Source organism: Propithecus coquereli, unplaced genomic scaffold, assembly GCF_000956105.1.
Source record: "Propithecus coquereli isolate 6110/MARCELLA unplaced genomic scaffold, Pcoq_1.0 Scaffold422, whole genome shotgun sequence".
NCBI lineage: Eukaryota > Metazoa > Chordata > Mammalia > Primates > Indriidae > Propithecus > Propithecus coquereli.
Genome location: NW_012149975.1, coordinates 480601 through 494041, shown reverse-complemented (window position 1 = coordinate 494041; position 13441 = coordinate 480601). Strand labels below are relative to the sequence as shown.

General features: G+C 37.2%; 1 protein-coding gene across 1 annotated transcript in view; it reads right to left on the bottom strand.

Moving 5' to 3' along the window:
• Positions 1-13441, bottom strand: part of KIAA1210 (KIAA1210 ortholog) — a 63612-nt gene that overhangs the window by 19038 nt on the left and 31133 nt on the right. Inside the window, 4 exon segments of the mRNA XM_012653523.1 lie at positions 6586-6641; positions 6644-6740; positions 9931-10056; positions 10374-10500. Coding sequence (XP_012508977.1) covers positions 6586-6641; positions 6644-6740; positions 9931-10056; positions 10374-10500 — 406 coding nt within the window.

The window sequence follows — 13441 nt, the reverse complement described above, 5'->3', positions numbered from 1 at the left end:
ATACTGTTATTTTTACCCTTAAAAGCAATATTGAAGAAAAATGTTCTACAGACTCATTATGGAATATAGATGGAATGACCCAGGCTGTGGAGGTTGTGGGGTCAGGGAAGAACTAAGCAGGAAAATCCTCTGGTCCAAGGGTGGATGGATTAGTCAGGCCCTGCTAGGACAGTGCCTACCAGGGAAGGCTTGGGCTTGTCCCTCTGGATGGTGAAAGCTGGGGATGGACAGTCACAGTGGCTCATTATGTCACAGATACCATGCAGAGATACCTGTTCATCCACACTACCTGTCTCACCTATACTCAAAGAACTGAAGCCACTGAACCAGGTCAGAGGGCTGTGAGACCTAAAGAGGAAGATCACTCAGGGAAGAAGCAGTAAGCTTTGCTAACTGGAACCGAAAGAGACAAAGCACCCAACTCTTCACCCAAGGAAATGTGGAAGGAATAGGCTGAGACAGCAATTACTTAAGACAGTCCTTCCAATTCTGTCCCAGGGGATTTTGAGGAGAAAGCAAGCCTAGAGTAAAAGTTCTACTGGCTCCATAAAGGATAATATGTGTTTCCCCCTTCCACCAGTAGGAGGCAGCAGCTCAGAGAAGAAAAAATAAAACAGTAAACTTGTAAAGACTCCTCTGAGGGAGTAGAGATTTATTCATCTTTTAGTCTGACTTCTCTGGATGCATTGGTTCTCTGCTTAGCTCCCTATTTGCTGCTCAATGAGAAGGCAGTAGGAGCTGGGTTTGTGGGGAGGCACCTGGGAATATATGATTTTGGGGTCATAATTTATAAGCATCTCAGAGAATCATCCAGGCCAGCACATCTGGCTGGGATGGTCATTCTAGCTATTTCTTGGGATGCTGCTACTGCTCCTATTGCTCTGCTGCTGCCACCTGTCTGCCTTGTGTTCACCACGGTGAACTAATAAGTCTGGAAGCATGGCATAAATAGCTAAGAAACCCTTATGCCTGGGGGAGGTAGGAAATTGAATGTAACGCCCAAAACTAGACTTTATATCTGACAGCCCAACATTTAACCTATATTAACATGACTCAATTCTTGAATTTACTAATAGAGAGTTTATATTCGAGCAGGACAAATGTTTAGACTGGTGCTTTGAAATGTTGACCATACATAATTTAACATTATTCATTAACCTAGAATATACATAGTTAGCCTACTCAAATTAATAGAAAGAGAAAACTACGTGTCTTAAAATGTTATCTAATTTTCTTAATTATAATCCCCAAAGTAACCACTAAGAAAATAATTTTTAAATGTACAGAAAAGAAAATAAGGGAATGAGAACAGTATGCTAAAAAAAATCAATTAAACCCAAAAGAAGGTAGTAATGAAGGAGCTAAGGAACAAAAATTGTGTAAGATATACAGGAAAAAAGAGCAAAATGGCAGAAATATTTTCTTATTAGTAATAACCATGAATATAAGGGAATTAAACTCTTCAATTAAAAGGCAGAGATTGGCATGATTAATAAAAAAGTATGATCCAGCTATATGCTGTCTACAAAACACTCACTTGAGATCCAAAGACATAAATAGATTGAAAGTGAAAGGACAGTAAAAGATAGTCCAGGAAAATAGTAAGCAAAAGAGAGCTGGGGTGGCTATACTAATAATAAACAAAATAGACTTTTTTTTTTGAGACAGGATCTCACTCTGTGGCCCAAGGTAGAGTGCAGTGGTGTGATCATAGCTCACCGCAGCCTCAAACTCCTGGGCTCAAGCAATCCTCCAGCCTCAGCCTCCCCAGTAGCTGGGACTACAGGTGCACACCACCATGCTCAGCTATTTTTTTTAATTTTGTAGAGATGGGGTCTCTCTTTGTTGCAGAGGCTGGTCTTGGACTCCCAGCCTCAAGCAATCCTCCTGCCTTGGCCTCCCAAAGTGCTGGGATCATAGGCATGAGCTACTACATCCAGCCAAAATAGACTTTTTGAGTCAAAAATTGTTACAGGAGACAGAGATGTACATTATATATTGATAGAAGAGTCACTGTATCAGGAATATATAACAATCATAAGCATATACATATCTAACCACAGACCTACCTCCCAAAACAAGAAACAAAAATTGACAGACCTGAAGGGGGAAATAGGCAATTCTATGATAATACTTGGAGAATTCAGTACCCCATTTTCAATAATGAATAAACAACTAGACAGAATGTCAGTAAAGAAATAGAGGACTTGAAACAATACTATAAACTGAGTAGACCTAACAGACATACACGGAACACTCCATCCAACTGCAGAATATACATTATTCTGGAGTGCACACGGAACATTCTCCTGAATAAACCATATGTTAGGCCAAAAAATAAGTCTTAATAAATTTAAAAAGACTGAAATAATATAAAGTATCTTCTCTCATCACAATGAAACTAGAAATCAGTAACAGAGGAAAAACTGGAAAATTCACAAATTGGTGAACATTAAATAGCACACCCTTAAGAACCAATGGGTCAAAGAAGAAATCAAAAGGAAAGTTAGAAAATACTTTGACATGAATGAAAACTAAAACAAAATATAACAAAACTTATAGGATAGCAAAAGCAATCCTCAAAGAGAAATATATGTCTGTATATGTCTATGTTAAAATAGATCAAAGACCTCAAATCAATAACTGAACTCTCTACCTTAAGGAACTAGAAAAGGAAAAGCAAATGAAACCCAAAGCTAGCATAAGAAAGGAAATAATAGAGATTAGAACAGAAATAAACGAAATGGGAAACAGAAAAACAACAGAGAAAAGCAACAAAACCAAAAATTGGTTCTTTGAAAACATCAACAAAATTGACAAACCTTTATCTAGACTGACTAAGAAAAAAGACAAGATACAAATTACTAAAATTAGAAATGAAAGTGGGAACATTATATTACCATACAGAAATACAAATGATTATAGGACAGTACTATAAATAATTATATGCCAACAAATTAGATAATCTAGATGCAATAGATAAATTCCCAGAAATACCCAAATTACCAAAACTGATTCAAGAAGAAATAGAATATTTGAATAAAACTATAACAAGTAAAGAGATTGAATCAGTATCAAAACCTCTCAACAAAGAAAAAAATCAGGACCAAATGGCTTCACTGATGAATTCTACCAGACTTTTAGAGAAGAATTAATAACAATCCTTCATAGACATTTCCAAAAAAATAGAAGAAGGAACACTTCCTGACTGATTCTATGAGGCCAGCATTAACATGATACCAAAGCCAGGTAAAGGGATCACAAGAAAAAAATGCTATAGGACAATATCCTTATGAATACACATGCAAAAATACTAGCAAACCACATCTAATAGCATATTAAGGTAATTATACATCATATCAAATTGGGATTTTTCCCAGGATTGCCAGGAGGGCTCAGCATATGAAAATCATTCAATGTAATATAGCATATTAATAGAATAAAGGATAAATATTACATGATATTCCCAATTTATGCAGAAAAAGCATTTGATGAAGTCCAATACCCTTTCGTGGTAAAAAAAAAAAAAAGCACTTAACAAACTAGGGATAGAATGTATGTATGAAAAATCCACGGCTAACATGATCTTAATGGCAAAAGACTGAAAGCTTCCCCCAAGATCAGGAACAACATGAGGATGTCTGTTTTCACCACTTCTACTTAATATTCTACTAGAAGTTCTAGCCAGACCAATTAGGCAAGAAAAAGAAACAAAAGAAAAAAGAAGAAACAAAAGGCATCCACATTGTAAAGCAACAAGTAAAACTATCTCTAATCACAAATGATACAATCTTATATAGAGAAAATTTTAAAGAATCCCCATAAATCTATTAGAGCTAATAAATGAATTCATAAAAGTTGAAGGACATATGACCAACACACAAAAACCCATTGTATTTCTATACACCAAAATAAACAACCCCACAAGGAAATTAAGAAAGCATTTCTATTTACAATAGCAGAAAAATAATAAAATACTTAAGAAAAATTAAACCAAGGAGGTGCAAGACTTGTATACTGTAAACTACACAAAATTGCTGACAGGAACTTAAAAAGACCTCAAAAAATGGAAAGACATCTTGTGTTCATGGATTTAAAAAATTAATGTTAAGGTGGTATACTCCTCAAAGTGATTTACAAATTCAATGTAATCCCTATCAAAATCCCCAGGGGCCTTTTTGAAAATATGGAAAAATTTACCGTAAAATTTGTACAGAATTGCAAGGGACCTTGAATAGCCAAAACATCTTGAAAAAGAAGAACAAAATTGGAGATCTCACACTTCCCAATTTCAAAACTTATAAAACTACAGTAACCAAAACAGCATAGTACTGATATTAGGATAGGCATATAAATCAATGGAATAGAATTAAGAGTACAGAAATAAACCCCTTTGTCTATGGCCAACTGATTTTCAACAAGAGTGCTAAGATAATTCAATGGAAAAAGAATAGTCCTTTCAACAAATGGTACCAGGACAACTGTATCCATATGCAAAAGAATGAAGTTGGACCCTTATCTCACATCACATACAAAAATTAACTCAAAATGGACCAAAGGACTAAATATAAGAGCTAAAACTCTAAAACATTTAGAAGAAAATGTAGAATTAAATCTTCATGATCTTAGATTTGCCAATTAGATATGACATCAAAAGCACAAATACCAAAAGAAAAAATGGACAAACTGGACTTCATCAAATTTTTTTAAAAAGTTATTCATCAAAGGATACTATCAAAAGACAACTCATAGAATGGGGGAAAATATTTACAAATCATATATCCTATAAGGGTCTAGTATCCTAAATATATAAAAACCTCTTACAACTCAACAACAAAAAGACAAACACCTAATTAATAAATGGGCAAAGGACTTGAATAGACACTTCTCCAAAGAAGATACACAAATGGCTAACAAGCACATGAAAAGACGCTTAACATCATTTGATAGGGAAATGCATATCAAACTCACAATGAGATACTACTTCACACCAACTAGCATGACCATAACTTTTTTTAAAAAGGAAAATAACAAGGGTTGCCAGGATGTGGAGGGATTGGAACCCTCATACACTACTGGTGGGAATGTAATGTAAAGTGGTGTAGCTGCTGGAGAAAACAGTTTGGCAGTTCCTCAAAAAGTTAAACATAGAATTACCACATGACTCAGCAATTCCACCCCAAGGTATAAACCCTGGAGAAGTAAAAATAGTGTTCAAACAAAAACTTGTACTTGAATGTTGATAATAGCACTATTCACAATAGCCAAAAGGTAGATAGGACACAAATGTCTGTCAATGAATCAATGGCTAAACAAAATGTGGTACATCCATACAATGGAGTATTATTCAGCCATAAATAGAAATGAAGTACTGATACATGCTACAATATGGATGAACCTCAAAAACATTACGCTAAGTGAAAGAAGCCAGACACAAAGACCACATATTGTATGATTCCATTTATATGAAATATCCACAATAGGCAAATACAGAAACCGAAAGCAGATTAGCAGTTGTCAGGGGCTGATGGGAGATAGGAATGGTGAATGACTGCCTAATAGGCACTGGGTTTCCATTTGGGAGAACCCAACAAGTTCTGAAACTAGATACTGGTGATGGTTGCATAACATTGTGAACGTACATAATGCCACTGAATTGTACACTTTAAAATGGTTAATAAGATGATAAATTTTATGTTACCTCTATTTTACCACAATAAAAAATGTTATCTAATTCGATCCTTCTACCAATTCAGACTATCCATCCCAATTCATCTGATTTAGTAGCATTTTGCAGAAAATGTAGTCATAGCCCAAATCCTTAAATCAAGGAGCATCCATCCAGGTACTACCAGCCTGTGCTTTAACTTGGTCCTAACCTAATTGTATTTTTGTTGGCATATCCAACTGAAGGCTGCTTCCCTTTATAGGATGTTTTAACATCAAAACAGGGTTTTGTTCTGACTGGTCAATTATCTTCAATATAAATTATGTTTCTATTTATTTTAGTTCGAAAGGTTAATTGTTCCAAACTCTACTTCACTCTAAGAGCCCTTTCAAGTTCAATAACAACCAATTAAATAAAATACACATTAGTTTGAGAATGAAAGTGCTGATATGGGCATAATCTACTAATTTACCAATTGTTGATGGATATTATTTGGTTGACAAACCTAGATATATGAAATACACACACACATACCCTCTCACATGTCAACTGATTTTTCACATGGATATGTGTCTATCAAATAATACTATATGCCCTAACCTTTGAGATTTTTTTATTTCAAAGTGTAGAAGCTTTGCTTCAGTAAAAATCTATATTTTTATCTTCATGAAATAACTCAAAACATCTGGAAAATATTTTTTTTTCTAAAATACTATCTTCCATTGCTTATGAATTAAAATGGTAATTATTTGGCTTGTAGAATTGGATGAAAAATGTGAACCACCATGCCAAGAATGTCAACTCCTTCCCCAAATACCCCTCTAGTGTTGAGCTACAGCAGGAGAAAAGGGAATGTAAGAAGAAATCATGCCTCTGATCTTCAACACCCCCTTCAACTAGCCCTTAGGAGCTAATACCTTCTTTGCTGTTAAGATCTTGTGTGGCAAAGCCTTCTTTTGTGGGCTCTTAGGGACTCATCATCAATAGGGATTTCTACCAGGTCCTTATAAATTGTGTCAGATTGGATAAGAGATAGGCTGATACTGGGTTGGCATGGGAGAAATGGTAGGATCTGTCAAAGGGGAGGATAGAAGAAACAAGTTAAAACCTATGTGCTTTCTCCCAAGTTGCTTGTGTTCTCTTGTTCCTTGATGGTTGAAAGACTAAGAACCAAAAGTGAGAAAAACAGGCCCAGGAAAGAATCTCCTACCTCCCTGTCTTCACTTTCAGTACCTACTCAAACCAAAGATTAATAGCCTTGATTGGTTGCTGCATGCTTTTGTCAATCCCCAAACACAGACAGAAACTTCAAATTGCTTGTTTGAGCAAAATCAGAACCCTGGTGTTATTTCCCTACTGATGCTAGCTATGAAACAAATTTTGTTTAATTCTGATCTTTGTTTTAATTCTGTCCATGTCTTTGGAAGTCCAATTCATGTAGAGGTGAATCTTTGTGTTATGATCTGGAATTGTCATCCAAACTACAATCTTTGCTCCTATTATTCCAGGGATTGTCTGGATTAGATCTTGTCTGTGTTGTTTTCTTATCTTAATCTGGTCAAGATCAATTTTCTGGGATTTTTAAGAAAATCTACAGAACTAGTCCTGGTTTCCTAAATGGATAAAATTGATCATTTGGGTTTTCCTTGGGGTTCAGCAGACTAATTTAGTTAATTCTAGTTTTAAGAACATGGTACACTTGACTTTGAGACACTGGTCCGTGCCATGGTCCTCTTAATATGGATCAGAATTCTTTATTTTAACTTTAACAAATACTGGTTATGCATCTACAATCAATTACATCCCATTACAGGAACTGGGCCTACAGCGATGAACAAAACAAAGTACTTACTGTCATGGAGCTGACATGCTTGCTTCTATCATAGGCCCTGCTCAGTCCATGGCCATACCCCCCTGAATGTGCCCAATCTCATCTAGGACCTGCTCAGCTCAAGACAGATAGCCTTCAGGCACTTTAACCAAAGGAAGGGGCCACAATGCAGGCTTGCCAAGCTTTTTCTCCTGGTGTCCTCCTGGCCAGGGTCTCCAGCATCCTCTTATAATTACCAGGCCCCATTGGAGGCTTTCAGGAAGAGGCCAGATCAACTATCCCCAAGCCCAGCTCTAATAATAATTATAATAATGGCAGCTAACATTTACTGAGGTCTTACAATGTGCCAGGTAGGGAGTGCTCTCCATAGATGTATCTCATTTAAACCACACAACAATTCTTTGAAACATTTGCTATTGTGGTCTCCATTTTACAGATGAAGAAAACAAAGTTTGAGAGATGATGTAACTGGCCCTAATTCTGCCGGTGGCAGAGCAAGCATTTGAAAGGTCTGTCCAGCTTGATGGCCCATGTTCTTAACCACTGTACACGCCTGTCTCCCAGGAAGGGGAGGTCCCATACTGAAGGCCAAGTTCAGGAAATACAAGGCAATAACCAGAACAGATGGTGTACCTGCTCCTTTAAGAAGGGCCACAGAGGGACAGTTAGGCCTGTGAGCAGTAAGCAAAACTGTAGTTTCAGTTTCTTAAATGACTGAATTCAACTTGATTCAACAACAAGAAGATGCTAATAATCTGCTGTCACATCTTAAATATTTGTGGTCAAATAAAAAGAACACAAAATGTCTTGGAAAGTAATCTAGGCACCCACATTTCTAACACTTCAGATAAGACACCAGGTGAAAAATCTGCCAGGGAATAAAATTGGCTCAGTCTCAGTATTGACACAACTATATACCTGGATTTCCTCTCACAATCTCCTAGCTGTCACTTAATCCATTAGAATCCTGCCCCTTCAAAAGACCTAGCCACTGGCCAAGTTCATACTTGCCCTAGCTTCTAGGTAGCACTGAGTGTAAGGACCTTTGACTTAATGCTATCAACTACCCTGACATTCAGAATTGTCACCTTGGTACTCAGGGGAAATTTCCCATGCACAGGTCAATCTGGTTGTTGATGACTCAATTCCTATTAACACCCTATGCTGTCTTCAGTGCTGTTTTCCAGGGTAAGGACTAAGGAATCAGGCCAAAGGTGTGAGGGGTAGGGCCAAACCAAACACTTACGAAAACTTGCGTTCGGGCTATTGTGGCTTTCCTTACCTCCTTCATTGTGAGAAGCAATGCCCCTAGAATATTTTCCTTTAATTTTCACAAAAACTAATATTTTTTTAAAAATGGAATATCTCTGCTGTAAGTCTCTGTGTTGCTGGCACTAAGAGAGACAGCAAAGAGGGAGGAGTCCTGAAAGTAGGTTTCGTCTTTCCAGATGTAAGAAATAACCCTGTGGCACTCGGTCACAGTCATGAGTTGGCAGGGAGTGTAGCTATGGAGGCAAGTGAAAGCTGGCATTGGTGTTTAAAATTGAAGACTGAAAAGTTCACAGAAGTGACTTTGCCTGCTGTCGTGCAAGAGGGCAACAGTCTGCTGACCCTAGGGGCTGCTTTACAACCATAGGGTCAGCACCGCTGGTGACTATCTTGGTGTTTTCTCCTCCACCCTTCATGGCTAATGGACCCAGCAGAATGGAAATCAGAGTGAGAGATGTTGGCTCCTAGGCAGACACGTCAGAAACAAGTACCTCTTACCTTTTGCCAAATGCAAAATAATCAGCTCTCCAGTGGAAAAGGGTCTCCTCCTTATGTGGACTTCCCATTTACATAAGGACCTATGGGCATAATCCCACCCACAGGCTAAGAGGAGGGAGGCAGCTGTTAAGATTGAAGGCACTACTGATGGGAATGTACTATCTGGCTGGTGGTATCTCCAGCTCCCCTCAGAGCACTTCTGGATCAGAGCTCTAGAAGAGTCTGACTGAGCAATGGATACCTCCCATAAGTTTAGGAATAGCAGGAAGTAAGAGACTGTCCTATGTATATGCTGCATTTTATGGGGGCTAAGGTGTACCCTTCTCCCTGTCCTGGCAGATACAAAGAGGTTGAGCATCTTAAAGACTGGGGTAATGGAAAGACCATGGGTTTTGAGGTCAACACATCTGGATCAGATTTCCAAGTCTATAACTTACTATCTGGTTGAGCTTGAGCAATTTCTTTAATCTCTCTGAATCTTTATTCAATCCTCATAAGCAACCCTTTAAGGTAGATATTAATATTATACCCACTGTAGAAGAGGAAAAGAAGGCTCAGAGAGGTTAAGCAACTAGCCCAGGGTCACACAGCCAGTAAGTAGCAGAGCAAGATTTCAAGCATAGATGTCTGTCTGACTCAGCTCTGAACAATTCCGCTCTTTTACCTCAGTGACCCTGGAATCATCAGTCCAGACTTCACTTCTTGGCACGACTCCAAACATGGCCTCAGACACAACTCCACGCATATTACTGCTCCCAGTTCTAGGCAGGGTTCTGGAAACGTGAGATCTCTATGGAAGAGAGGGAAAATCTTGGGAGTTGGTATACCAGCACATAAACAATGGAATGTCATTGTCAAAGTAATTCAAGTATTCTTGAGGTGTGTTAAGAGAAGGGAATATGGTAATACTGGCCAACACTGTGTGCCGGGCAATAGGTAGGCATGTCATATATCTATACGTTCTCTCATTCAATGCTTACAACATCCCTGTGGGGTAGAATTAGCTGAGAAGCAGGGCCAAATTCCTCTTCCATTTTTTTCAGCAGGGTTGGAGTAGGGAATAGAAGAATAGTCCAATTAAGCATTGATGCTCAAGCCCCCTATTACCTGCAGAGTTCTGCCTCTCTGGGGCTCTGTAGAGGGAAAGGTCATACTTGTTGATCTTTCAGGCTCAGATTCCAACATGAAGATGCTATCATGGGATAGGGCTTTGTTCCCCATGCCGCTCTTGGGCCTAAACAGAAAGGAAAGATCTTGTAAAAGCAGCCCAAGGGCCATAGGAATTGAAGACAAATATATACTCATAATGTGGTCTATCATAGATACCTCAGAAGGAGGGTGGTGATGCATACGTGCTGACACAGAAAGCTGTTCATGAGATATTAAGTGAAAAAATAAAGAATAGTATGGTCCCATTTAATATATGCACACATATATCATGTATTATGTATTACATACATATACAGTTTATGCTCAAAGAAAAAAGTCTGGAAGGATATCCACCAAATTGTTAGTGGTGGTTCCCTCTGAGGAATGACACTAGGGACAGGAAGGGGATTTTCATTTTCTACTTTATGTACTTCTATATAATTTTAATTTTTAAAATTATGAACATATATTTTTTCATATAACATTCTTATCGAGATACAGTTTACATACCATACAATTCACCTGTTTAATCCAATAGTGGCAACCCTGGGGAATGGGAGGGAAGGCCCTGCCTGAGTCTTACTATTATTATGGTGAGAATTATAAAAGATCTTCCACACTCAAATTTGTCCCTTTGTGTTTTTGTTTTGATTTGTTTTAAAATATCAAAGACCTGCCCAGATGTAGGAGGCTTTCATTCACCAGGTCTTCTCTTTCACACAAGGGCTTTGTGAGACATCTATCCTATTTTCAAAGTCATCTTGTATACTACCTGCCCCTCCATCCTCCAGCTTGCTAACCCCAGATGAAAATATCTTCTGATTAGGAATGGAGACAGGTTGATGAAAATTATGTGTTAATACAAATCAGGGGAAAGTTAGAAAGCAGTGAAGGGCTAAAGGCATGAAAGACTCCTTTGGGGATACGGTAATGTATTTTACCTTTTAAAAATTTCAACCAAAGACATCACAAGAAGAGAAAACTACAGTCCAATAGCTCTTACAAATATAAATTTAAAAATCCTCAATAAAATACTAGCAAACTGAACCCAGCAGCATGTAAAAAGAATTATACGACAAAGTAGGATTTGTAAGGAATGCAAGGTTAGTTTAACATATGAAAATCAATGAATGTAATAGACTATGTCAATAGAATAAAGCAAAAACCATATGACCATTTCAATAGATGTAGCAAAAACATTTGTAAAATCCAACACCCTTTCAGGATAAATGCACTCAACCTTGATAGAAGGCATCTGTGACAAACTCACAGCTACTATCATATTAATGGTGAAAGACTGGATGCTTTCCCCCTAAGATCAGGAACAAGATAAGCATGACTGCTCTTACCATTTCTTTTTTTTTTTTTAATTTCAGGGTATTATGAGGGTACAAACATTATGGTTACACTTTATGTCTTTGCCTCCCCCAAGCGAGGGTTAAAGGCATGCCCTTCCCCCCTACTATGCTCCCCGTGTCCTTTAGTTGCGGGTTTATCCCCCCCATCTCCCTAATCCCTGGAGAGTATTACTGCCATGTGATCGCCCTAGTGTTGATCAGTTAGTACCAATTTGATGGCGAGTACAAATGGAGCCCATTCTTCCGCTCTTGTGGTGCCTCACTTTGGATAATGGGCTTAAGTTTAATCCAGGAAAGTATAAGAGGTTCTAGATCACTGTCGTTTCTTATGATTCAGTAATATTCCATTGTATACATATACCAAATTTTAATAATCCACTCATGGATTGACGGGCACTTGGGTTGTTTCCACATCCTTGCAATAGTGAATTGTGCTGCCATAAACATTCGGGTGCAGATGTCTTTATCATAGAATGTTTTGTGCTCTTTTGGGCAGATGCCTAATAGTGCCATTGCTGGATCGAATGGTATTTCTATTTTTAGCTCTTTGATATTACCGTTTCTATTCAACATTGAATTGGATATTATAGCCAGAGAGATAGATTAGGTAAGAAAATGAAGTAAAAGACATCTGGAATGCAAAGGAAGAAGAGAAATTATATCTATTCACAAATGACATGATTTTGTATACAAAACTCCTAAGGAATCCACTAAAAACTATGAGAACTAATAAATGAATTCATCAAAGTTGAAGGATACTATACACTTGCAATGAATGACCTGAAAATGAAATTAAGAAAATACTTCTTTTACAATAGCAACAAAAATAATAAGGAATAAATTTAACAAAAGATGTATAAAACTTATACTTTGAAAACTATAAAATACTACCAAAAAAATTAAAGATAGCCTAACTAAATGGAAGGACATCCCATTTTCATGAATTGGAAGACTTAATCTTGTCAAGATAATAAAACTCCACAAAGTGGTCTACAGAATTAATGTTATCCCTATTGAGATTCTAGCTGCCTTTTTCCCACAAAAATGGACAAGGTAATCTTAAAATTCATAATGAAATGCAAAGAACCACAAACAGCCGAAACAATCTTGAAAAAAAAAACATACTTGGAAAACTCATACTTCCTGATTTCAAAGCTTACTACAAAACTACATTAATTAAGATGGTGTTGCACTGGCATAAAGATAAACATAGATCAGTGGAATAGAGTTGAGAGTCCAGAAATAAATCCATAAATCTATGGTTAGCTGTTTTGCAACAAGGATGCCAAGACCATTCAATGGGGAAAGGATCATCTTTTCAACAAATGGTGCTGGGGTAACTGAGTATCCACACACAAAAGAATGAAGTTGGACCCTATCTCATACTATAAATAAAAATTAACTCAAAACAGATCAAAGACCTAAATATAAAAGCTAAAACTATAAAACTCAGGAGAAGACATAGGGATAAATCTTCAAAAATCTGGATTTGGCAATGAATTCTTAGATATGACACCAAAAGCTCAAGCAACAAAAGAAAAAAATAGATAAATGAATTTCATCATAATTAAAAACAGTTGTGCTTCAAAGGTTACTAGCAAGAAAATGAAAAATCAACCTACATAATGGGAGTATATATTTGCAAATTATATATGTGATAAGGGACTT